The sequence below is a fragment of the Rhinoderma darwinii genome, chromosome 8, assembly GCF_050947455.1.
Source record: "Rhinoderma darwinii isolate aRhiDar2 chromosome 8, aRhiDar2.hap1, whole genome shotgun sequence".
Classification (NCBI taxonomy): Eukaryota; Metazoa; Chordata; class Amphibia; order Anura; family Rhinodermatidae; genus Rhinoderma; species Rhinoderma darwinii.
Genome location: NC_134694.1, coordinates 13,712,632 through 13,738,131, shown reverse-complemented (window position 1 = coordinate 13,738,131; position 25,500 = coordinate 13,712,632). Strand labels below are relative to the sequence as shown.

At 45.9% G+C, this 25,500-nt stretch overlaps 1 protein-coding gene across 1 annotated transcript in view; it reads left to right on the top strand.

The window, feature by feature from the left end:
* The first annotated feature begins 591 nt into the window (after positions 1–591).
* SNAPC4 (small nuclear RNA activating complex polypeptide 4) overlaps positions 592–25,500 on the top strand; it is a 48,719-nt gene continuing 23,810 nt past the window's right edge. The window contains exons 1-15 of the mRNA XM_075835185.1: positions 592–670; positions 4,645–4,876; positions 8,487–8,524; positions 8,651–8,782; positions 8,877–9,002; positions 9,994–10,072; positions 11,612–11,693; positions 11,980–12,084; positions 15,766–15,838; positions 17,618–17,782; positions 18,402–18,549; positions 19,557–19,663; positions 22,591–22,685; positions 24,649–24,743; positions 24,837–24,925. Coding sequence (XP_075691300.1) covers positions 4,744–4,876; positions 8,487–8,524; positions 8,651–8,782; positions 8,877–9,002; positions 9,994–10,072; positions 11,612–11,693; positions 11,980–12,084; positions 15,766–15,838; positions 17,618–17,782; positions 18,402–18,549; positions 19,557–19,663; positions 22,591–22,685; positions 24,649–24,743; positions 24,837–24,925 — 1,467 coding nt within the window. The 5' untranslated portion in view covers positions 592–670; positions 4,645–4,743. The remainder of the gene's footprint in view (positions 671–4,644; positions 4,877–8,486; positions 8,525–8,650; positions 8,783–8,876; positions 9,003–9,993; positions 10,073–11,611; positions 11,694–11,979; positions 12,085–15,765; positions 15,839–17,617; positions 17,783–18,401; positions 18,550–19,556; positions 19,664–22,590; positions 22,686–24,648; positions 24,744–24,836; positions 24,926–25,500) is intronic.

Sequence of the window (25,500 nt, the reverse complement as noted above, 5' to 3'; positions counted from 1 at the left end):
AGGTGACATCTCCTGTGAAAAACGCAGCAATTCAGTCCGCTTTACGCAGCAAGAATTGACATGCTGCCGTACAAAATATATTTTTACGCGGCGTGTGGATGAGGTTAGATCTCACCCACTTTGCTGCTACTATATTCTGCTGCGTATTTTCAGTCCACAGTTCCGCTACATGTGGACAATCCCATAGGATAATGTGTACATGTTGCAGAATTTCGATTGCAGAATCTGCACCGAAATTCTGCAACAAAGTAAAGTACAATGTCAATGTTAGTGAATGGAGTTTTTTTTTTTTTTTTTTTTTTTTTTTAAATAATCCCTATTCATTCACAGTGCAAAAAATCTTCTGCGGATTGCAGTCATCCTGCGAACATTTTTTAATTATATCCTGCAAGTATACACCAGTGCTCTGCAATCTGTAGCCATAGCTATTGGGAGACTACAACTCCCAGCATGCTTTGCCGCCCACAGAGCTTGCAGGTAGTCGCTGTTTGAGAAGAGCTGGAGTTCCAGGTGTCAGACTCTTGGCAGGATATAAATGTAGGACACTATATACTGTATCAGCGCTGAGGAGACTAGAATACAGCACCCAAACTATCGGCAAGTGGAGTGAGCAGTACTGCGCATGCGCTGGAAGTGGAGCCGTGAGACAGGCGCCTGCGCAGTGAGGCCGGTCAGTATGGGGACTTGTAGGAGGAGAGGGGTGAGGAGAGGGGTGAGGAGAAGTGCGGGGGACACTGAGTGGTGTGAGGGCGCAGGGTGGTACCGGGGGCCACGACAGCACGTCACACCATAACGTCAGGGAAAGCAGTGTTCATGAGTGTGTGGTGTTTACATGGTGGCACAGGGCAGATTTGGGGTACACTGTATTATAAGTTCTTATTTGGGGTACGTTGTGCATGATTATTTTGCTATTATCTTATGTAGAGTGGGGTACACTATGTACAGAACATTGTTGGGGTACAGGACCGTTCCTTGTATTTCTGGAGTACACTACGTATAGAACAGTTGAGGTACAGGACGGTGTTGGGGTGCACTAAGTACAGGACGATGTCGGGGTGCACTAAGTACAGGACGATGTCGGGGTGCACTAAGTACAGGACGATGTCGGGGTGCACTAAGTACAGGATGGTGTCGGGGTGCACTAAGTACAGGATGGTGTGATGTCAGGGTGCACTAAGTACAGGATGGTGTCGGGGTGCACTAAGTACAGGATGGTGTGATGTCGGGGTGCACTAAGTACAGTATGGTGTCAGGGTGCACTAAGTACAGGATGGTGTCGGGGTGCACTAAGTACAGGATGGTGTCGGGGTGCACTAAGTACAGGATGGTGTCGGGGTGCACTAAGTACAGGATGGTGTCGGGGTGCACTAAGTACAGGATGGTGTGATGTCGGGGTGCACTAAGTACAGGACGATGTCGGGGTGCACTAAGTACAGGATGGTGTCGGGGTGCACTAAGTACAGGATGGTGTGATGTCGGGGTGCACTAAGTACAGGATGGTGTCGGGGTGCACTAAGTACAGGATGGTGTCGGGGTGCACTAAGTACAGGATGGTGTCGGGGTGCACTAAGTACAGGATGGTGTCGGGGTGCACTAAGTACAGGATGGTGTCGGGGTGCACTAAGTACAGGATGGTGTGATGTCGGGGTGCACTAAGTACAGGACGATGTCGGGGTGCACTAAGTACAGGATGGTGTCGGGGTGCACTAAGTACAGGATGGTGTCGGGGTGCACTAAGTACAGGATGGTGTCGGGGTGCACTAAGTACAGGACGATGTCGGGGTGCACTAAGTACAGGACGATGTCGGGGTGCACTAAGTACAGGACGATGTCGGGGTGCACTAAGTACAGGATGGTGTCGGGGTGCACTAAGTACAGGATGGTGTGATGTTGGGGTGCACTAAGTACAGGATGGTGTCGGGGTGCACTAAGTACAGGATGGTGTCGGGTGCACTAAGTACAGGATGGTGTCGGGGTGCACTAAGTACAGGATGGTGTCGGGGTGCACTAAGTACAGGATGGTGTGATGTCGGGGTGCACTAAGTACAGGACGATGTCGGGGTGCACTAAGTACAGGATGGTGTCGGGGTGCACTAAGTACAGGATGGTGTCGGGGTGCACTAAGTACAGGATGGTGTGATGTTGGGGTACACTACGTACAGGACGGTGTCAGGGTGCACTAAGTACATGATGGTGTCGGGGTGCACTAAGTACAGGATGGTGTGATGTCGGGGTGCACTAAGTACAGGACGATGTCGGGGTGCACTAAGTACAGGACGATGTCGGGGTGCACTAAGTACAGGATGGTGTCGGGGTGCACTAAGTACAGGATGGTGTCGGGGTGCACTAAGTACAGGATGGTGTCGGGGTGCACTAAGTACAGGATGGTGTGATGTTGGGGTACAGGACGGTGTCGGGGTGCACTAAGTACAGGATGGTGTCGGGGTGCACTAAGTACAGGATGGTGTGATGTTGGGGTACACTACGTACAGGACGGTGTCAGGGTGCACTAAGTACAGGATGGTGTCGGGGTGCACTAAGTACAGGATGATGTCGGGGTGCACTAAGTACAGGATGATGTCGGGGTGCACTAAGTACAGGATGGTGTCGGGGTGCACTAAGTACAGGATGGTGTCGGGGTGCACTAAGTACAGGATGGTGTGATGTTGGGGTACACTAAGTACAGGATGGTGTCGGGGTGCACTAAGTACAGGATGGTGTCGGGGTGCACTAAGTACAGGATGGTGTGATGTTGGGGTACACTACGTACAGGACGGTGTCAGGGTTCACTACGTACAGAACAGTGCCGGGGGGGCGCACTACGTACAGGACTGTCGGGGCGCACTACGTACAGCACTGTGTCGGGGCGCACTACGTACGGGACTGTCAGGGCGCACTACATACGGGACTGTGTCGGGGCGCACTACGTACGGGACTGTGACGGGGCGCGCTACGTACAGGACAGTATCGGGGCACGCTACGTACAGGACGGTGTCGGGGTGCACTATGTACAGGACGGTGTGATGTTGGAGTACACTACGTACAGGACGGTGTCGGGGCGCACTACGTACAGGATGGTGTCAGGGTGCAGTATGTCCCGGATGTTTTGGTGTCGGGGTACACTACGTATGGGACCGTGTGGTGTCGGGGTGCACTACGTACAGGATGGTGTCGGAGTTCACTACATAATGAACAGTTGGGGTACACTAAGTACAGGACGGTATCCGGGTACACTACGTACAAGACGGTTCCTTGTATTGCTGGAGTACACTAAGTACAGGACGATGTTCTGTCGGGGTGCACATTGTACAGGATGGTGTCGGGGTACACTACGTACAGAACAGTTGGGGTACACTAAGTACAGGACGGTATCGGGGTACACTACGTACAAGACGGTTCCTTGTTTTGCTGGAGTACACTAAGTACAGGACGGTGTGGTGTCGGGGTGCACTACGTACGGGAATGTGTCGGGGTACAGGACAATGCCTTGCATTGTTGGGGTGCACTGTTCTGTTTAACAGTGTTGGGGTACTGGTGTTATGTAATATTGGGGTACACTGTTTATGGAGATTTACTGCAGCAATATAACAATCCTCAACAATCATCAGTCAAGTTCAGCAACTCTTTATAATTTGTGTTTCAATTCCTCATGGTATTCAAGATCTCTGCTTGCTGCCAGCGAATAGAACATTCTTGTATACATCCAGAGTCTGAATACCTGTATAGAACAAATACTTCTCACAGCTGAGTGTTTGCTACAATTACAATTGTTGCTGTCTGATCTGCCAACATCTGCATGGCACAATAGTGGGCATAGGGGGAGCTCACTATGAGGTATTTTTCCTTAGAGACGCCCCCCCCCCAAATGCATGACGTCATGTGCCGTCCATGTATGGCGTATTATCTTGGGCGTTGTACCTGCGCCATTGCAAATGTACGGCGTAATATTGCGGGGTGCCTTCTGCGTAACACAAATTGAAAATAATACCCAGTGCTGTACCGACCCGATCTCCGAAAATATGCATATGATATATCAAAACGACCGAAACAACACGGCAAACCACTTGCTGCTGTCATGGCGGGTAATATTTTAGCCACGTCCATAAGGGCATGTTCACACAGTGCTCAAAAAATACGACGTGTAAACGTGTCAAATACATTGGCATTTTTGTAAATCGCTTTTTAAAATACAGGCGTTTTGTGCGTTATTGGGGGCGGGGGGGACTAGGACTCCAATTCACTAAGGGAACATTGGGCGAGTTTTACTCACTAAAGAATTGACCTGACGCTTTCTTTTTACGTGAAGCGTAATTTAAATACGCTTGCGTAAAAAAGCGCGTTGTCAATGGGAACTAAAACATGCGCAGTGTGAACAGGGCCAAACCCCTGGTCGCACGTGAAGCATTTCTAGTGCAGACTACAGACCACACAATTCATGGAGCTTTTCTACTGCAGATAGAGACATGAAGGCAGTGCATTGTGGGTAATTCATGCTAATAAATGCGGGTAGTAGGCCACACCCCCTGCTGCCTGCACACAGTCCAGGATCCTCTTGCTGCACATTGCCAGACCTCTCCTTCCTCTCATGACATGTAAATGCATTTGCATATGATTACCCAGAATGCATCTCTGCTTCCCTTGCAGACAAGGCAGTGAAAACGTCCGTATCAGAAAAGCAACTTGTGCAAGAAGCCTGGTGCCCGGGTGTGTGATTAACGCTGATGCCATTTGTACGCTGGCACCATGTCTGCCAGAGACCTGGACGCCGAGAGAGACCGGATTCAGAGGCAAATCGAGGCACTTGAGAGAAGTTTGGGGACAGACGTATCGTCCATTGACGTGGTGGTGTCCGGCAGCAGCGATGGTTTGGATGACGGTAAGCGGCGTTTTTACGTTTTTAATTGTGTTCTTGTCTATATTATGTTTTTGGCCAAAAAAAAGGTCCAATTTTCAAAATGAAAAATAAATTTTAAATAATTTTGTAGAGGATAATATCACGCGCCCGTTCACGTACTGACCTTTTATTTTAGAATGTAACGTTTTTTTATATGTTTTACATATTTGTGTCTTTTATATAATGTAGGGTTTAATATTTGATACTTTTATCGTAATTTCGTTATAATGGCTTCCATAGCCGTCACTTCATAATTCCAGCATGACGGGGGTGTTCCAGCCGTCAACATTTGTCCCCTATCCCCGGCTATTTCGGTACCTCCCATAGGGTTGTCTGGAGCAGATGGCGCACATGCTGGACCACCACTCCATACAACTTCTACCCATTGCGGACGTGGGATGCTTGGGGGTGCTAGAGGTCGAACAACCCCACCCCCGATCTCTAACATTTGTTTTATTTTTATCCCATGGATAGGTGATGAATGTTGGTGGGTGGGATACACTTGTAACCCTTTAGTGACCAGCCTATTTTGGACCTTAATGACCAAGCAATTTTAATTTTTCCTCCCGTTTTTTTTTATCGTCTCACCTCAAAAGCCATAGTTTTTTTAATTTTGCTGTAGACTTAGTCAGCGCTTATGTTTTGCGGGACGAGTTGTGTTTTTTTAATCCCACCTTTGTTGATTAACACTTTTTGGGGGGATAATGATTATAACGGCGTTCACCGTGCTGGTTAAATATCGCAATCGGTTTATAGTTTGGGTTGTTACGGATGTGGCGATACCAGTTGTGTTGCTTTTTTTTTTTTTTGTCCCTCTGTGGGACTTTACTTAGCGATCATTTGATCGCTTTTATAATACACTGCAATATGTCTGAGCAGATGGCAGACTTGTGGGCCTTTGGTGGGCCCCTGGCTGCCATGGAATACTATCCGCACCTCGCGATCGCGTTGCAGGAGTGCCAATGGGGTGACAGAGGGATCCCCCTTCCTCTGAAACCACTTACATGTCGTGGTTGCTATTGACCGCTACATCTAAGGGGTTAAGCAGCTGTAATCGAAGGTAAGGGTAAGAACACTCGGAGCTGCCCTGACACGGCCGGAACGCGGCCAACAACCGCGCCGGCGTCCTGTTTGGTGCGGCTGTCAAACACCTTGTTTAATGGCCATGCCTTATTTCGGGTAAAACGTTCCTGTATCTGCAAAGTCGTGTCGCCATTAATGAATACATCCTTTATAGCCGCATGATTTTGCAGGTAAAGGGTCGTTTTACCCGCAATAGCGTGCGACCGTTAACAGACTATTTTACAGCAGCGCTGAACATGGTACCAGCGCGGTTGTTGGCCATGTTGCGACAGTGTCAGGGTCGCTCTGTGTGGCCTTACTCTGGCTCATATCTCGGCCGTTCGAGCAGGAACCAGTTTGTCATTGACTGTCCGATACCCGCTCTAGCGACACCTGTGATGGGTTTATGGCTATTGCCTAGGGACATCCTTTCTCCTATTGGCTGAATTTGCTTGTATGTATATGATGCGTGGGTATGACATAGCGCGCTCCCTCCTGATTGGCTGCTTGACAAGTCTTTTTAGTGGCGATGACCGAGTCCTTTTAAACGCAGCAAGGAGAGTGCTGGCAGGTCAAAATCTGCATCAAAATTCCTGACGGAACAGAGCCTAAAAGTAGAGTGGGAAAAGGGTATTTAGTTGCCTTTTTGGCAACTTGTTAGTACTATTGATTATAGATGTGCCTGCCCTCCTATAAACATGCGGCACTGTGGCAAAAGTACCCTTAGTGACCTTCGCGAAAAGGCGTATGGGCGGTAATTAAGGGGCTTATTAATACATTTTCTGCCTAGCCCTAATAAAATGAAACTATGTAATGGGGAATATGATGGCATTAGTGAAAAAAAAATCTTTACTCAAAATAGTTTACCCAGGGGTAGGGAAATGCAATAAAACAATCAGAGCCATTACTCACCAGACAGATCCCCCGCCAATTCTGTGCAGCCGTCCGGTCCTCCGCGCAGCTGTTTGTTGACATGGCTGCATCGATGAAGTGCCCAAATACCCATGTGATTGTTGGGACCAATCACGGCATGGGACCACTGAGACCAGTGATTGGCTGCAGCAATAGGGCTCTATCTCTCCAATAAGCCGCGGGGATTGGTGGCGGTCAGACCCTCACCAATAGAACACGGATAGTTTATTGTAACGATAGGCCATCAATGCATTATTTTTTTTTTAACAAAAAAAACACTTTAAAATATATTACATTGGTGTCTCTCTGCTGGAGCCCCCGACTATACTGAGAAAGGGGGTTTCATGTCCCATAGTTGTAGAAGATTGGCGCCGTTCTCTGAATTGGTGGGAGTTTCAGCATTTGTACCTCTACATTTATCCTTTCCATATGACATCATGTTTTGGGGGGGGACCCTTTAAGGATGAATTCACGCACGTTGTTTACTTGTGTTTTTTTGGTGGTGTTTTTGGTGGCAGCAAAGTCAGTTTTTTTAAGTTGATGAATTGGGAGCAGGGGAAATGGGTAAGTGTGAGGATCTGAGCGACTTTCACAAGGGCCAAATTGTGAAGTCTAGAAAATGAAGTCATCGCATCTTCAGAACGGCCGGTCTTGTGGAGTGTTCCCCGTATAGTGGTTAGTACTTACCAAAAGTAGTCCAAGGAAGGAGAATCGGTGAACCGGCGACAGGGACATGGACACAGAAGAAATACTGTAGCCTAAATTACTGAAAAAGTTACTGCTGTCTGATAGAAATGTGTCAGAACATGCAGAGCATCGCAGCTTGCTGCGTTTGGGGCCATGTAGTTGCAGACTGGTCAGAGTGCCCATGCCGACCGCTGTCCGCCACTGAGAGCGTCTACCGTGGGTATTGAGCATCAAAACTGGACCATGGAGAAATGGAAGAAGAGGTTCTGGTCTGATGAATCACTTTTGTTTTACATTATGTGGACGGCCAGCTGTGTGTGAAGAGATGGCACCAGGATGAACTATGGGAAGAAGAAAAGCTGGCGGAGGCGGTGTGATGATCTGGGCAATGTTCTTCTGGAAACCTCTGGTGTTGGCATTTATGTGGATGTTACTTGGGCACATACCACCTACCTAAACATTGCTGCAGACAAATACACGCCTTCATGCCAGCGGAATTCTCTAATGACGATTCACCGGTGTTGACAGGAGACTTTTCTCCCATTGAAGTGAATGGGGGAAGGCTGCAATACTGTGAATCGCCGCGAAATGCGTCTTGACTATTTAGGCCCCATGCACACGACAGTGGCCGTAATCGCGGCCCATGATTGTTGGCACGGCCGTCTGCTGACGACTGCCCGCATTTTCGGGCCGTGCTCCCATACAAAGTATGGGAGCACGGCCCGTAAAACACGAAAAAACTGACCTGCTCCATAATTCCCAGCACAGTTCTACGGCACGGACACCCATCCGTAGCAATACGGAAAGGTGTCCGCGCCCAATAGAATGGGTCCGTAAAACCGTGGACGTGATAATGTCTTATAAAGTGCTCCTGAATTTATTAAATCTATGTTAAAAAATATATTCATGTATTATTAATTTATATTTACAGATGATTCTGAAGACGCGTTGGATGAAGACTTTGAAGCTGTAAGCGTGCGTTTAGACTTTGACGTTTGTTCTTCTGTGGGCTTCGTACATGTTACATTTTTTTCCTATAAATTGGCAAATCACGGTGCGTCTGTTGTTTTTCCGTCTTTATTTCTTTAATTTCAGGATGAAATTGCCTTGGAGGATGGAAGTTGCCGGGCTGAGATGTGCTTGCAGATGAACCTCGTCTATCAGGCAGTTTTACAAGAGAAACTTCAGGAATTGGAGCTTCTTATCACTCAGAATAAAGAGCAGCAGGTGCGGAGGGGGGGGGGGGGGGGGTGTAAAATGGATAATTTGACAACCCTTCGGATGTACAGGAGGGTTAATTTCATGACTCTGGTCTTTTCAGGAAGAATTGCTTTGGGAACTTGCTGGACGGAAAACTCAACGGGTCGGAACCCTAAAACCCCACTCGTCAAATCTGGCCATGGGCCATTTCTTCAAGCCGTATTTTAAAGATAAAGTTACTGGAGTGGTGGGTGATTTATTCATTTTTGCTTTTTTGCATTATAAATAACTTTCGCTGCTAAATTGAATCAAATCACTAGTAAATGTAAGTCTATGAGCTGTTCTCTTGCCCCTGGTGGTTTAAAATACTACTTGGTGGTTTCTTGGTTATATATATTCCTTTTGAAAGCTGTGTGGTTACCATAACCCATTTGGTGCCCACTACAGCTCATCCAAAACAAAATGACAAATCTTCCTAGTAATGCAGCTGTTCAGGAGGCGCATCTTAAAGGAACACTCCAGGCAATGCCAAGTACAGGGGCTTGAGGGGGTGGAGCATGACACACAGATTTACAAAACACCAAAATGTGAGTTCCTTATCATGCTCCGCCCCCTTGCACATGTGTATCAGTTTTGCCCAGTGTGTTTCTTTAATTGGTTCCTTGACCGCCAGCTGTATATAAATGTCCGGTGGTCGGGGTCCATAAGAGCCGCGCCATAGTGTATTTACGGCACGGTTTTAAATGGCCGCCCAAGCGATCCGGCAGCTGAGTTTTGGGTCCCCTGCTGTCAGAGACCGCCGGAGACACTGAGGAGAAGATAGATGAGCGCTGTGTATACGATAGCGGCAGCGCTGCTACCTCTATTGGTTCCGGTGATCATGTGACTGGTCACATGATCGCTGGGATGCCGTTTCTGGCAGTCCGAGCACAGCCCTATTAATAACCATAGTCACTATAAGAGGGCTGACGTGCAGTCCCAGTTACAATGAAAAAATAAGGTGTAAAAGGAAAAAAATGAAGTCCCTCAGAGGTCATTTCTGAGTAAAATAAAGTGCAAAAAGAATTAATAATAAATAGACCTAAAATACTCACCCAAAAAAAGTGGTCCTGAAGGCTCAAAATAGTCCGGACCTGAAGCGGGTAAACAGAGGTTTGAGGTTTTGTCCCTTGGGAAATAAAGATCTGCCTTCAGAGAACATGGAGAAAAATTATAGATCATTTCTCGTTTCTTCGCAGGGGCCTCCAGCCAATCCGGAGATGATGGAGAGATCGGCTCATGTTGTGAAAACGTTTAAAGAATTAATTAGTAAAAGATGTAAGAAGTTTTCTGACCTCTGCTCTATACAATCTGCAACTGTGGATGACGTCAATTCCAGACACACTTTTAGCATAGCTTTATTTATATCAATGACTTCAGCCCGTTTTTATATTTTAGGGGGTCTCATAAGTTCCTCTTCCATGATGTGTTATATAGCTTTTCTTTTAGTGATGGGCAAAGACCTGGAGCCGGGTAACCAATGTGCCCAAATATGTGCTACTGGTACCAGATTATTAAACAGCCAACTTTTCCAATGTGTATGGCCAGCTTAAAGGGGTATTGCCTCTTCAGACATTTATGGAATATCCACAGGATCCGCTGAGCAACACTTTTTCAGTAACTCCCAAAGAAGTAAATGGTAGTTTAGAAAACCGCACAGTGAACTACGCTGTTTCCATAGCTCCCGAGTTCCAGAGACGACGTAGCTCGCTGTGCAACGCTCTTTCCGTAATTCCTATTCTTTTCTATGGGAGTTAAGGTAACAACTTGGCTCCTCTGTTTCCGTACCCCCGACCACCTCAGGACTCAGCGACAGCAGAAGAAGGTAGGACAGGGGTCAGCGGTCCCGTTCGAGGAATAGGTGTGGGACCTGCACCTATCGGACACTTCTGGTATAACCTGTGGATACGCTAGAAGTGTCCGAGATGGGAATACCCCTTTTAAGTTTTGTTTTGAGAACAAATCTAGGTCCTTGTATCTTAAATTGGCCATACACATTAGATAAAATGTTGTCAGAACCCGCCGACTTTGGCAGGACTGGATGTGTGTGGGGGTCTCCCCATCTCTTCCTCAATGGCAGATGTTTGGGGGAAAAAGCAATCGGGCATGTTGGATTTTAATATGACTGATCCATTGTTCCAGCCTGAAGTAAGCTGCTGCCAGTGGAGTCTTGTCAGCGGCTTATTCTTTCCATATTGAAATAAATTTGTGGCAGTGTCGGGAGATCGAGGGTTCGGCCGACAGCTGTCTTAGGGCTTATTCAGACGAACGTGATATACGTCGCACGGACCTATGTTAGTCAATGGGGCCGTTCAGACTGTCAGTGATTTTCACGCAGCATGTGTCCGCTGCGTAAAACTCACGACATGTCCTATATTTGCCCATTTTTCGCGCATCACGCACCCATTGAAGTCAATGGGTGCGTGAAAACCGCGCACGGCACACGGACGCACTTCCGTGTGACGCGTGCTACAGTAGTCAAAACTATGAATGAAAACAGAAAAGCACCACGTGGTTTTCTGTTTACAAACCTAAAAACAGTGTCCTAATGATGGCGGCTGTGCGAAAATCACATAGCCACGCATCATATGCTGCTGACACACGGAGCTTTTGAGGACCTTTCAGGCGCGCAAAACGCACACGCTCGTGTGAATCCGGCCTAAAGCGTATGCGCACCATTACTTTTACTGGATGATGACTGACGGGCTGGTTGATTGAGGAGTTTGCACAGACCGGAGTGAAGAAGTGCTGAGCAGCTTCTCTCCGTTTACTGCAAAGCCCCAACCCAATTATTTTGTCCATCTCTCTTGTGTTCAGGGAGAACAACCGATAGTGAAGAATTGGTAAAGGCCGTAATGAGCGACACCTTACAAAGGATGCTACAACCCAAAATGCTCAAGTAAGTTTTTGCAATTCGACTCTTTCTGTGTGTGAAATTCAGATCAATAGATATTTTCTATGTAGTATTTGTATCTTACGAAGACTTTTGGCTTAATTTTTTTTCCTTTTTTTTTGTATTGGCAATCTGACTCTAACACAGGTAATCTCCAAACCGGGAAAACGCAGGGTCATCTGTGATTTTAAATGGCTAATCTGTATTTAGGATTATCAGATATATTGATTTTCTAAATTCAGTGGTTTTTACCTCGATTTCCATATAATTTTGACTGTGACTTCTTTTATAGGTTGGACTATCTGCAGCAGAAGCGGGATAATTCAAAAAGTGACACTGACAAAAATATCCTTACGAAGCAGATCCAAGAAGTAGAGCGGGAATTGGATGATATCAAGTAAGTGAATTTTGTTTTTGGTCTCAATTGTGTGAATAAATATCTGGTCCACTTTTTAAATTGAAGCCGGCCTGGCCCACACATTTGGGCAGATGAAGTATTACATGCCAGTCCTTATAATAAATGGCCGACCATGGGTTTGCCAAAGGGAATTACACGTTTGGGATAACTTGCGATGAGAATTTTACATCGTGCGGGAGGAATATTGTCCCAGTCTTCTTGGAATTGTATAAATTCGGCTACATTGTAGGGTTTTCGAGCAAGAATTTACCACTTAAGGTCTTGCCAAAGCATTTTATTGGGATTAAAGTCAGGACTTTGACTCGGCCACTCCAGAACCTTCATTTTTTTCTTGAGCCATTCAGAGGTGGACTTGCTTTGGATCATTGTCCTGCCTCATAACCCAACTGCGCTTGAGCATTAGGTCATGACGGGCAGACACTTTCCTTCAAGACTTTCTGATAGAGAGCAGAATTCATGGTTCCATCAATTATAAGTCGTTTCAGTATTGCAGAAGCAAAGCAACCCCAGACCGTCGCACTGCTACCACCGCCATGTTTAACTGTTGCTATGACGTTCTTATTCTGGAACGCGGTGTCTGATTTACGCTGGATGTAATGAGACCTGTGTCTCCCAAAAAGTTACATCTTTGACTCATCAGTCCACAGAATATTATCCCGACAGTCTTAAGGGTCATCGAAGATGTTTTTTGGCAAATGCGAGATGAGAATTTTGGTCAGCAGCGATTTTGCGTTTTGCCGCTCTCTCAAGGATGCCATTTTTGGCCATGGTCTTTCTTATTGCGGAATCGTGTACATTAAATTTAACTGAGGCCTGCAGTTCTTTAAATGTTCTTCTCGGTTCTTTGTGACACAGAGTCTTTTGGGCCAGTCTTTGCTGCAGGAACCGTGGCAAAAAAACAGCCGAAATTCAATGGTAGGTGGAGGCGTTTTTTCCTGCGAGCAGAAAAAAATGCTCGCAGGAAAACGAAGAGACATGCCTTATCTTGAGGCATTTTCCACCTCAAAAACCCCATTGAAATCAATGGGAGACGGAAATAAATGCGTTTTTTGACGCAATTTTTGACGCTTTTTTTAATGCGTTTTTCAGCAAAAAACGCTTGCGGTTATTCCCTCTGTCTGTTGAAGAATTTATCAAGGCATCCTCTGTGTTTATACATTATCCGTTCATACGGAATAATCGAATTCACGAGTGATTTTCCATTTATTAACGGTGGGAGGACGCGAATCCATCCATCTAAGAGCAATAGCCTTCCTTGCCATAAACAGTATTTCCCGAAGGAATATTTTCATATAACGTGGCCAATATTCATCTTGTAGAATACCGAACAGACAAACTTGTGGCGTTGCCGGAACTGGGATATGTAGAATTCCAGTAGCCACCCCAATTACCTCATCCCAGAAAGAGAAAATGTATGGACATGCCCAGATCATGTGCCAGAAGTCGGCCCTAGGAAACCGACACCTGTGGCATTCCGTACTCGGATATCTACCCATTTTGTGTAGCCTAACAGGAGTAAGGTAGCTCTGATGTATCATGGATAGTTGTATCATCCTGTTATTGGCAGCTGGAGACACATAGAGTGGGGAAGATAGGATCTCATCCCATTCCTCCTCATTGAGGTCGGGTATCTGTGCTTCCCACTTGACCTTTATCTGTAGTGGTGTATTAACTTTAGCCGATATGAGGGACGTGTATATGGCAGATATTAGGCCTCTGGGGCCCTGAGATCTAAATACTCCTATCAGAGGAAATTGTGAGAATGCCGTATCTGGGGAAGGGTACTGGGCCCCGAGATCATGGCGCAATTTCAAGTACCTGTAGAAGGCAGTCCTGGGTAATGTAAATTCAGACTGCAGCTGTGTAAAGGACTTAAGACTGTTGCCCGCATACATATCCCCAATAGTGTGTATCCCATGTTGACTCCAAAATAAGGGAGCCAAATCCTCTGATATCTGGGGTAGAAGTGGGTTTGACCACAACGGCATATCTGTTTGTACATCAGAATACCCATATAGGCCCTTCGCAGCTGACCACGCCTGGGAAGCCACCCTATAGATAGGCAATACATTTTTGAGTGCAGTCAGAGACCCTTCCAAGACTGGCCAGAGGGTAGGTATCTGCAGGTGAGACGCCAGGTGCTGTTCCCTATTGGGTAGCGTCATATTAGTGACCCAGACTTTTAAATATCGTAATTGCCCTGCTAAGTAATACAGGAAGAGGTCCGGCAAGGCAGCTCCTCCCTGTGTTTTGGGGCGTTGCAAAGTAGTGAGGCTGAGTTTAGACCGATTGGCACCCCAAATGAATGTTGGGAATAAGGCATGAATCTGCTTGAAAAAGGTTTTAAACACTGGTGTCGCTGCATGTTCGAGGACATAGAGGCATTTGGGAAGAATGACCATTTTAATTAAGTTAATCCTGCCTGACACTGCTAGGGGGAGAGTGCTCCAGATCCTAAACTTAACCTTTACATATTCCAGCAGTGGTAATATATTAGCAGCATGATCGTTGCTATGGTCCCGATTTATAATGATACCAAGATATTTAAATGAGGAGACCACCCGTAAGCCCTGTATGGAGTCTGGCCATCCCGTCCCCTGCAGGGGCATAAAAAACGACTTGGTCCAATTAATATGAAGTCCCGAGAACTTCCCAAATACCTCTAGAGCAGTGATCGCCAAGGGTAGCGTCTCTGGGCTGGGACATAAGAAGAACCATGTCGTCTGCATACAAGCCGATTCTATCCTCCCTGCCCCCCAGACCTATCCCCTTGTACTCAGGGTGTTGTCGAATATGTAGAGCTAGTGGTTCAATAGCGAGGGCGAACAGCAAAGGGGAGAGGGGACATCCCTGTCTAGTGCCTCTCTGCAGACGAAAATATGGGGATATCGCCCCATTCACCAGGATTTGTGCTCTTGGTTCCTTGTATAGAAGGGAAATCCATCTGAGGAATTGCAGCCCAAATCCAAATCTGTCCAAGGTCTCTAACAAGTATACCCATTCAATGGAGTCAAAGGCTTTTGTGGCATCCAGCGATGCCATTGCCCAGTCTGCCTTCATAGCTCCTCCTATCTGAGCATATAATGTATCTATTTAATAGCCAAAATAGGAAAATGGTTGTAATTCTCAACCAAAAATGTCACTGTTAAGGGGTTAACGCTTTAAGGGGTTGTCTCAACAAGCCCATATCCGTCCACATAGGGCATATCAACTTTAAGAAGGTGGGGGGGTCTGCACACTACTGACTCCCCTCTATTCGCCTGGACAGAGAGCAGCTGAGATAGAAAGATTCCTGCTCTGCTCGGCCATGAACTACGTGATCGCCCATTCATTTGAGCATGTAATGCTACATTTCCCCTATGGAGACCACTGCAGGGGAAATGTGTGTCTGGCCACAACTTTGTACTGCGATCAGCTTTTGGGGCTGAGCTGCAATACCAGACACAGCCATTGAACAGGAGTGGCGCTGTTTCTGGGAGAAAAGCAGATTTTGTTTTTTAATCTCATACATGACTTGCAAACTGCTTGCATGGTGTTACGTTGGTGAGATAGACATACATTTCACGGTCTTTCCCTATTTGTAAATACGTGTGACAAATAATTGTGCGATCAGATCTTAATTTGCTATTTTATTTTCGCTTTCGTTATTTTTTCGTTCAGCCAACTTCCAGAGGAAAGACTTTTGGGGAAAAGAACTGACGATCATGACTGGGAGAAGATTTCTAATGTCAATGTAAGTGAGGCTGAAGCTCCTGTTCTCCAATGTCTGGCTTGGTAATTGTCAAACCTTAAACACTTGCATATGTCAGAGGAAAGAGCCTACCTATAGGTACATGTAATGTAAAGACACTTTTACACGGGCCAATGATCAGGCAAACGAGAATTCATATAAACGCTCGAACCCGATCATTACCCTGTGTAAACAGTACAACGATCAGTCGATGAACAAGCAAACGCTCGTTAATCGGCTGATCGTGTCGTTTATGCAGCAATATATTATCGTTGTCGGCAGCATATCTCCCTATGTAAACAGATGTGCTGCCAACGTTATGGAAACGTATGGGGACAAACGATCGTACGAACGAGCGCTCGTCCCTATACATTACTGATCATAGCTCCTTGTGAAAGGAGCAAACAAGCGCCGATCAACGAGCTGTATTGTTGATCGGTGCTCGTTTTCCTGTTTGCACCTCTTGACCTGTTAGGACAGATTTACGAAGCGTTTTTTGCACGCTGATTCCGGTGTTTTCTCAGCGTTGGAATCAATGTGGAAGATGCTTTTCTTTTGGCTCTTATTGCTTTCAATGGGAATCCGCATCGTTCATAGGGTGCTGATTTTTCAGCTTCCTGAAATTAAATAATTGTGGTCCGGATTCCCATTGAAAACAATGGGCAGCTAAAATAACAGCACGCAATAGCTTGGCTTCTGTTTTCTGCGCTGTTCAAAACAGCTTGGATTTTAAAATCTGCATCCAAAATCAACCTGGAAAATAGGCTGATTATGGAGGCCGATTCAGAAACGGTTTTTCATTCTTGCCTTAATACTGTGTGAACATACCCTTACATCTCTGTATAACATGGAACTATTTTCAAGATGTCTGCCTCCTGTCAGTGAATGATAAAATTCTTACTTACACCCAGTGGCTGAAAACGTGTCCCGATCAGGACAGGTTCCCATTGACTGACAGCAAGCCGAGATCTTGTACACGTTGAGTAACTAAAGTGCGAAGTTGCAAATTTTTGTCACAATACAGCGTTAAGGCCGGGTTCCCACGTCGTGTAAATACTGCAGAGTTTCCGTAATGGAATTGTATGCGGAAATTCCGCAGCATTTACAGTAGCAGCAACGTGGATGAGATTTAGTAAATCTCATGCCCACGTAGTGGAAAAAATACACGCAGCGTAAACGTTAATAAATTGACCTGCAGTGCACAATTTAAATCCACAGCATGTCAATTTATTCTGCCTTTTTGTTGCTTTCCTGTTGCAGGTTTTCCCCATTGAATTCAATGGGGATGCAAAACCCGCAACAGAAACCCAAGTGCTGCCACTTTCGTGGCGTAATCGCAGCGATTACACCGCAAAAATCGCAGCTCCAGAACAAAACAAAAAACATACTCACCCAGACCGCCCTCCTTCTTCCTGCAGTCCGGCCGCCTGGGATGACGTTTTATCCCATGTGACCGCTGTAGGCAATCAGACTGCAGTGTCACATGTCCTGCAACGTCATCGTAGCCGGCCGGAGCGGACGTCTGAGGAAGGAGGGGGATAAGTATGAGCGCTTTTTTACGCAGTGGAAATTCCGTCAGAAAAACCACACCACATTGTGGTGCGATTTTTCTTTTGGGCGGAAGGTGCTGCGGGTTTCAGGTCAGATACGCTTCCCAGTTTTTACACAGCATATCCAACCCGGCCTAACACAAACTTATAACCGCATAGAAATGTACTATAACAAACAAAGGAATTGCTATGTTGCTTATTCTAACTTGTATTAATAAATCACTCCCCTCAGTTTGAAGGCATTCACAATGCGGATAGGATAAGTAAAGTTTGGAAGAACCATCTGCACCCGCACAACAACAAGGAGCCTTGGGAAGAAGATGAAATAAAAAAATTACAAGAAATTGCAGAAGAACATAACTTTGTCAACTGGGAACTGATAGCTGAGGAGCTAGGGGTGAGTGTTTAACGTAATATCTTAGTATGGATCTACCATTTTCTACAGCACACGTACGGCTTTCCTTGTCCACTGACAGGTGAAATGTTTTAAACGCCGTTCATGAACCATCTATTGTTGAGCATTCCTACATAAAATACTCTATTCATTCCGCCATTTCCCCGTTATATCGAGTTTCAGAAAGCTGTGTGACAATCAACTTGGCCTCCCCAATCGGCACCTACCTTTATCGCCTACCTTTTTCAGGTTCCTTAATGGCCTGCTGCAGCCGTGTCACATATGGACAGCTTGTGACTTGTCCGTAGCAGGGGGACGCTGTCAGTGCAATGTACTGGTGTCCTGTACATTGCACAGACCGTGGGAGAGCGGACCAGGTCTCAGGTCAGAGGGCGCCGGAGGGAAGGTATATTTTTATAACGTATTGAAAAAGCCTTCCTTCATGAATAAGAGGGCTAGATTAAAGAAAACAAAGCCTGGAAAATCCCTTTTTAAATGCCTTATTAGCAAAATTTCTGCTCTCCAGATTCCCAGGTTCAAGTAAAAGGATATTTATTTCAATTCTAATTGCAAAGAGTGCAAGAAAGTTTTTCACAGGCGCCTCTCGTGTCACTTCTTGCAGACAAGGAGAACGGCCTTCCAGTGTCTCCAGCAGTTCCAGCTCAACAACAAAGACTTCAAGAAGAAAGAGTTCACCAAGGAAGAAGATGAGATTCTGACGCATTTTGTCCAGCGAATGAGGGTGGGAATGCACATACCGTACCACAAGGGTGAGTGTCGCACCCAGCAAGTAGTTAATGTCTTTCCAAACAGTGAATGCTACTCCTCAATGCCAATCATGGCTGTCATTTTTATATGGTAATATCCAGTACATTCTCCTAACCAGCATCCTCCGGGGTTCCTGGTTATCGAATAGTACGAACCATTGGACACCTCTAAATATACACATTCATACATGCAAATTTTGTTAAATTATAACTGGGAGAGAAAGCAGGCAAGTTTGACATAGATACACATACAGGGCAACCGCCTGAAGATCATGGTTCTGGCATGTCCTGGCTGTTATGGATGTTGGAATGAGCGGAAATGTAATTTCCAGGATGCATGTGGACTGTCATGTGATCGCTACTACCTCCGTGTTTCACCTTTTATCCTAACCCAAAGAGCGAGAAATATGGACATGAGTAACCAGTGGAAGATTGACAGACATGGAGAGAAGAGCGGAGTAGACAGGAAAGAGCATAAAGTTTTTGTGTACTCTTAATGCCCGTTATGAGACAGCTCTCCAAGGTTTGACTGCAACTTCCTGTCTCCAGGTACACTAATCCTCCAGAGCTGTAACAAAAATAAAAAGTTCTAATCGGTGGGGGTCCGAGCACTGAAACCACCACCGATCTCTTAAAATGAAGCTCGGCTTTCCTTGGGGCAGTGTACAGGCTCAATAAAGTCCGTACACCCCTCGCTTGGCTTTCCGAAAAAAGCTGATCAGAAACTAAGCAGCACAGCACTCACCCGAGTGCTTCTGCCGCTTAGTTTTAGTGATTGTTGGGGGTCTCCGTGCTGCGACCCCCACCGATCAAAACTTCCAACATTTCACTATGATATGTCAAAAGTTTTTTTGAACGTTTAGTTACCCTTTAACTGGTGCTCTAGCAAGTTATATACTGTGCAGACTGACAGAAGAGGAATATTCCATTGACAATGACCTTATCGACTAAAAATATAACGTTGGCTTTTTCCTATCATTTTAAATTGACTTGATGTCGTCTCTTTTCAGTTGCCTATTTCATGGAAGGCAGAGAGCCCATGCAGCTCCTTCATCGATGGTCAAAGAGTCTGGATCCCTCTCTGAAGAGGGGACACTGGAATAAAGAAGAAGATGAGGTGCGTCAAAACCTGTAAATAACACAAGCCTCGGAGACATTCGCTAGAACATACACCAAGTTAGTCATCCAAGAGTAAACAAAACGTCTCATTTCCAGATCATTGCGTATCCAGTCTGTGATTGCATCTCCATTTCCTTGTCATTTGTTTTGTTTTACTAAATCAAATCAATATCAGAAATCTGTATCTGGGTTATATTGCTCTTGAGTTACACATCCCATAGCCATTAGATTCTCTGTGTATAGGATCATTTTAAAGGATTCCGTGCATAGGATGGTTGTCTGTGCATAGGTTGGTTGGTTGTCTGTGCATAGGATGGTTGTCTGTGCATAGGTTGGTTGGTTGTCTGTGCATAGGATGGTTGTCTGTGCATAGGATGGTTGGTTGTCTGTGCATAGGATGGTTGTCTGTGCATAGGATGGTTGTCTGTGCATAGGATGGTTGTCTGTGCATAGGATGGTTGGTTGTGCATAGGAAGGATGGTTGTCTGTGCATAGGATGGTTGTCTGGATAGGATGGTTGTCTGGATAGGATGGTTGTCTGTGCATAGGATGGTTGTCTGTGGATAGGATGGTTGTCTGTGCATAGGATGGTTGTCTGTGCATAGGATGGTTGTCTGTGCATAGGATGGTTGTCTGTGCATAGGATGGTTGTCTGTGTATAGGATGGTTGGTTGTCTGTGTATAGGATGGTTGGTTGTCTGCATAGGATGGTTGGTTGTCTGTGCATAGGATGGTTGGTTGTCTGTGCATAGGATGGTTGGTTGTCTGTGCATAGGATGGTTGGTTGTCTGTGCATAGGATGGTTGGTTGTCTGTGCATAGGATGGTTGTCTGTGCATAGGTTGGTTGGTTGTCTGTGCATAGGATGGTTGTCTGTGCATAGGATGGTTGGTTGTGCATAGGAAGGATGGTTGTCTGTGCATAGGATGGTTGTCTGGATAGGATGGTTGTCTGTGCATAGGATGGTTGTCTGTGCATAGGATGGTTGTCTGTGCATAGGATGGTTGTCTGTGCATAGGATGGTTGTCTGTGCATAGGATGGTTGTCTGTGCATAGGATGGTTGTCTGTGCATAGGATGGTTGTCTGTGCATAGGATGGTTGTCTGTGCATAGGATGGTTGTCTGTGCATAGGATGGTTGGTTGTCTGTGCATAGGATGGTTGGTTGTGCATAGGATGGTTGGTTTTCTGTGCATAGGATGGTTGTCTGTGCATAGGATGGTTGGTTGTCTGTGCATAGGATGGTTGTCTGTGCATAGGATGGTTGTCTGTGCATAGGATGGTTGTCTGTGCATAGGATGGTTGTCTGTGGATAAGATGGTTGTCTGTGGATAGGATGGTTGTCTGTGCATAGGATGGTTGTCTGTGCATAGGATGGTTGGTTGTCTGTGCATAGGATGGTTGGTTGTCTGTGTATAGGATGGTTGTCTGTGCATAGGATGGTTGTCTGTGCATAGGATGGTTGTCTGTGCATAGGATGGTTGGTTGTCTGTGCATATGATGGTTGGTTGTCTGTGCATAGGATGGTTGTCTGTGCATAGGATGGTTGTCTGTGTATAGGATGGTTGGTTGTCTGTGCATAGGATGGTTGGTTGCCTGTGCATAGGATGGTTGGTTGCCTGTGCATAGGATGGTTGGTTGTCTGTGCATAGGATGGTTGGTTGTCTGTGTATAGGAAAATTTTGAAAGTTTAAGGCCTCATGCACACGACCGTAGCCGTGTGCACGGCCATGATTTTCGGGTCGGGCGGCTGCGGACTGTCAGCCGCGGGCCGCCCGCAAATCGTACGACATGCACATGGCCGCCGTCATTGTTTTCAATGAGCCCGGACCGCAGAAGATGTCCGTAATAGGACATGCCCGTTCTTTCTGCGGTGCGGGTTCCCGGGCCATGCACGGACCGTAAAAACTACGGTCGTGTGCATGGCCCCATAGAAAAGAATGGGGCCGCAATTCTCCCGTGGATTTTCGAGGGAATTGCGGCCGCAAAAACACGTTCGTGTGCATGGGGCCTAAGACTGTTTTCTAGTGAAATAATCCTGGCAACTACAAACAAAACTGAATTTCCCTATTGGGTGGAGATTTGATTGTAGGCTTACTTTGATAAATCTGGTTACCAGTGGAACTACATATTAAATAATGATTATTCCATTGCAAAGTGAGATTTATCATTCTTCTATATATTAGAGAAGCGCTTCAGCGATGTCCGTCCGTCCCCCTTCCCGATTTTATAATGTGATTAAATGCAATGTAGTAATGTGTATTGGCTTACTGGGTAATTATTTTACCGGTAGCGGCTCCGTTCCTGGCCGCCGTTCGTCACGTGATCTTCATTCTGACTATCCAAATCCTAGTGTCTGCCGTAGGAACTAGAGGCTAGTCTACTTGCTTACATCGAGGTTCTCATAGATTTGCGTTGAGTGACTTCTGGTACCTACAGCAGGATTAGGATTTTTATAGTCCGAATGGACATCACGTAACTCAACGGTGGCCAGGAACAGAGCTGCTATCCATAAAATAAAGCCCCCTGTAAGCCAATACACCCCACTACATTGACATTATCAAACTAGGAAGGGTGGGGAATGTTTGATAATAAGGTTCCTTCATCATTTCTTCTGCACAACGGTGCTCCGTTTAATAGACTGGGGCTGTGCTGCAGTTCCCTGCACAGCATGTGGAATCGTCACTGTAAAAATACGGTTAAGGGGCCGCAGCGCTAGTTTATTCATTGTGAGAATGAATGGGAGTCCCAGCACTTACTATGATGGGGGAAAACACTTTTAAGGCTATGAAGGGCAGTGTCATATACTGAAGCCAAATATGGGGTATGCTTGTGTTACTCGATCTGTGTCCCTTACATTTCAGTGATTTATAACTTTTCTCTTTGAAGTGTTTTTAATTATTTTTTTTGTTTATAATTTACTTTAGCTGTTATTAAAAGCTGTGGAGAAATATGGGGAGAAAGATTGGTACAAAATCCGATTTGAAGTTCCTGGAAGGAGTGATGTCCAGTGTCGTGAAAGGTTATTATTATTCTTTTCTGTAGACAAATATCACAAATGGCAAAATACACTGTATGTCGGTGGTAGTAGTAGATCATGGACCATGTATTAAAGTGATGCTGCAGCGTAGACCTATCTCTTCCCATATGGTCTTATTTGTGGTCTCTTACACGTGTAATGGACAACTACAATGAGCATTTGAGTGAGTGGGTCTGAGCTACAGTACCAGACGCAGTCACACATACACCGTTCAGCCATAACATTAAGGATAAGTCCAAACAAGGGGACCAAGACACGGCCGCGGTGCCTCTAAAAACCTCGCCGCACATCCTGTTCCGGGCAGTTTTCAAAAATTGATTGTTAAACTGCTGTATGCCTGCAAAATTGGTCGGCCATTGAGGGTATGTTTAATTAATGGGCACACGATTTTGCATATAAACAAAAGCCCAAAACCGCACGGCCATTAATAATCCATTTGAAAACGGCGCCAAATTTGCGTGTCTGCATGGTTTTCGGATGCATCACAGCCACGTTTCAGCTGCCCCATGTGGCCTTACCCTAAAACCACTGACCGATTTAAGTGAACAGCATTGATTATCTGGTTACAAAGTTGCCTGACAAGGGGTGGGATATATTAGGCATCAAGTGAACAGTCAGTTCTTGGAGTTGATTTGTTGGAAGTAGTATTACACAGCCACCTGTAGGTAATGCCACACGGCCCTCTGTAGGTACTTCTACCCAGCACCCCTTTACATAGCACCCCCCCTACCTTTCTGTAGATAGAGCCACTGTAGAGGACCGTTCCAGGAGGTCCCTGACTTCAATGTCCATATATGGACAGTGAAGTCAGGGACTTCTCCTGGAGCGGAAACACCGGCCACAGCGCTGGGGATTCAGTTTCAGGAGTGGAGACCGCGCCAGGAGAGGTCCCTGACGTGACTGTCCATATATAGACCGTGAAGTTAGGGACTTCTGGAGCGGAATCCTCGGCCACAGCTTCGGCAACGCTGTGGCCGGGGATTCCGCTTCTACAGGGAGCAAAAAAATACCCTCCTCCTACTCAAATGCACTTCGCACTGTGAGGAGGAGAAGGGAGCAAACGAGCGGCAGCATGCTCGGCCGTCACTCGGATGACATTCTAGTGACAGCCGTGCTTTACACGGCCCCATAGACTTCTATGGGAGCTGAACGGCCGAAAATATGGCATGCACAATTTTTTGACGTCCCGGTTTACCGTGTGAATAGCCCCATTTGGGGTCTATTGTTCCTACTGTGGCCGTGTGACGGCTGTTCAAAAAACGTCCGTTGCACGGCCGGGAATCCCTGTCGTGTGAATAGGGCCTTGCACAATATTAGGCAGGTGGTTTTAATGTTATGGCTGCACAGTGTATACGGACCAGTCCATATGCCTGGTAGGCACCGTGTAGGTGAATATTAGTGCTTTTCATCTTTGAAAATCCAGCATCTCTTAAACCGAGGTGACTATGAAATGGCTTAAAGTGGTATTCCCATCTTAGACATTTATATCAATATCCTATGCCATAAATTTATGATAGACGCGGGTCCCAGTTCTGGGACCCACACCTATCTCGAGATTGGCAGTTACGGATACAGCATAGATCGCTATGCTATGTAAATCGGTCTGCCTGCATCTGTCAGACATTTATGACCTACAGTATCCTGTGTATATGCCATAAATGTCTGAGATCGGAATACCCCTTTATTAATATAGTGGAGGAAATGGTCTTTAAAGGAACACTCCGAACAAAAAGTAAGCACTGTTATACCTATTGCAGAGCCTAAGTGGATGAGAATGACACAGGGATTCTCTCTTTGGTGGTCTTTAAATCCCTGTCATGCTCTGCCTCCCCCTTTTAGGCCCTACACTAGGCATATGACACTATTGGTTTTACCTGGAGTATTTGTCACCTACTGACTACACCACCTACTGAATCTAACTGATGAGGATGATTGTTCTCTCCAGGTATTTAAAGGGTCTTCACAAGGATATCAAAAAGGGCAAATGGAGCAACGAAGAAGAGCGAAAACTAATTGAGCTGACTAAGAAGTACGGAGTAGGTGAGTCACGGATCCTAGCTATGATCAGACATTTATTTCTACATCTGTTAAGAACTCCAGTTGTGTTTTTTTATTTTTTTCCTTACCTTACAGGTCATTGGACTAAAGTAAGCAAAGAGATAACACACCGGACAGGATCTCAGTGCTTGAGCAAATGGAAGTATATTACAGGTTATTTCAAGGTATGGCCTATAATAATTGAATGTCTCAATCTCCTCTGTTACATTTGCCATGCAAAGATACACAGAAAAAACACTATCGTTCAATAATTGTATAATTTTTTGCTATTCTAGAGATGGTATCAGGACAGACATTGATAACATAGGGTTCTCTTACACAACGTGGGCCGTGTAAACGAGCGCCGATCAACGAGATATCTCATTGATCGGCGCTCGTTTGCTCCTTTCACAAAGAGCAATGCATGGGGATGAGCGATCGTTCCTATGATCGCTCGTCCGCATACATTTCTATCATGTCGGCAGCACGTCTCCGTGTTTACACACCAAGATGTGCTGCCGACAACGATCATGTTCAATGCTGCATAAACTATACCATCAGCCGATAAGCGTTTGCTCGTTCATCTGCTGAACGTCGCCCTTTTAACACAGGACAACGATCGGGAACAAGCGTTTATATGAACGCTCTTCTTCCCGATAATTGGCCCGTGTAAAAGGGCCTATATTGTTGCCCTGTCGGCTCTGCTTTGTTTTTTCCTGGGCCCATTGACTACAATAAACTGATCATGCTCCCTCTGGAA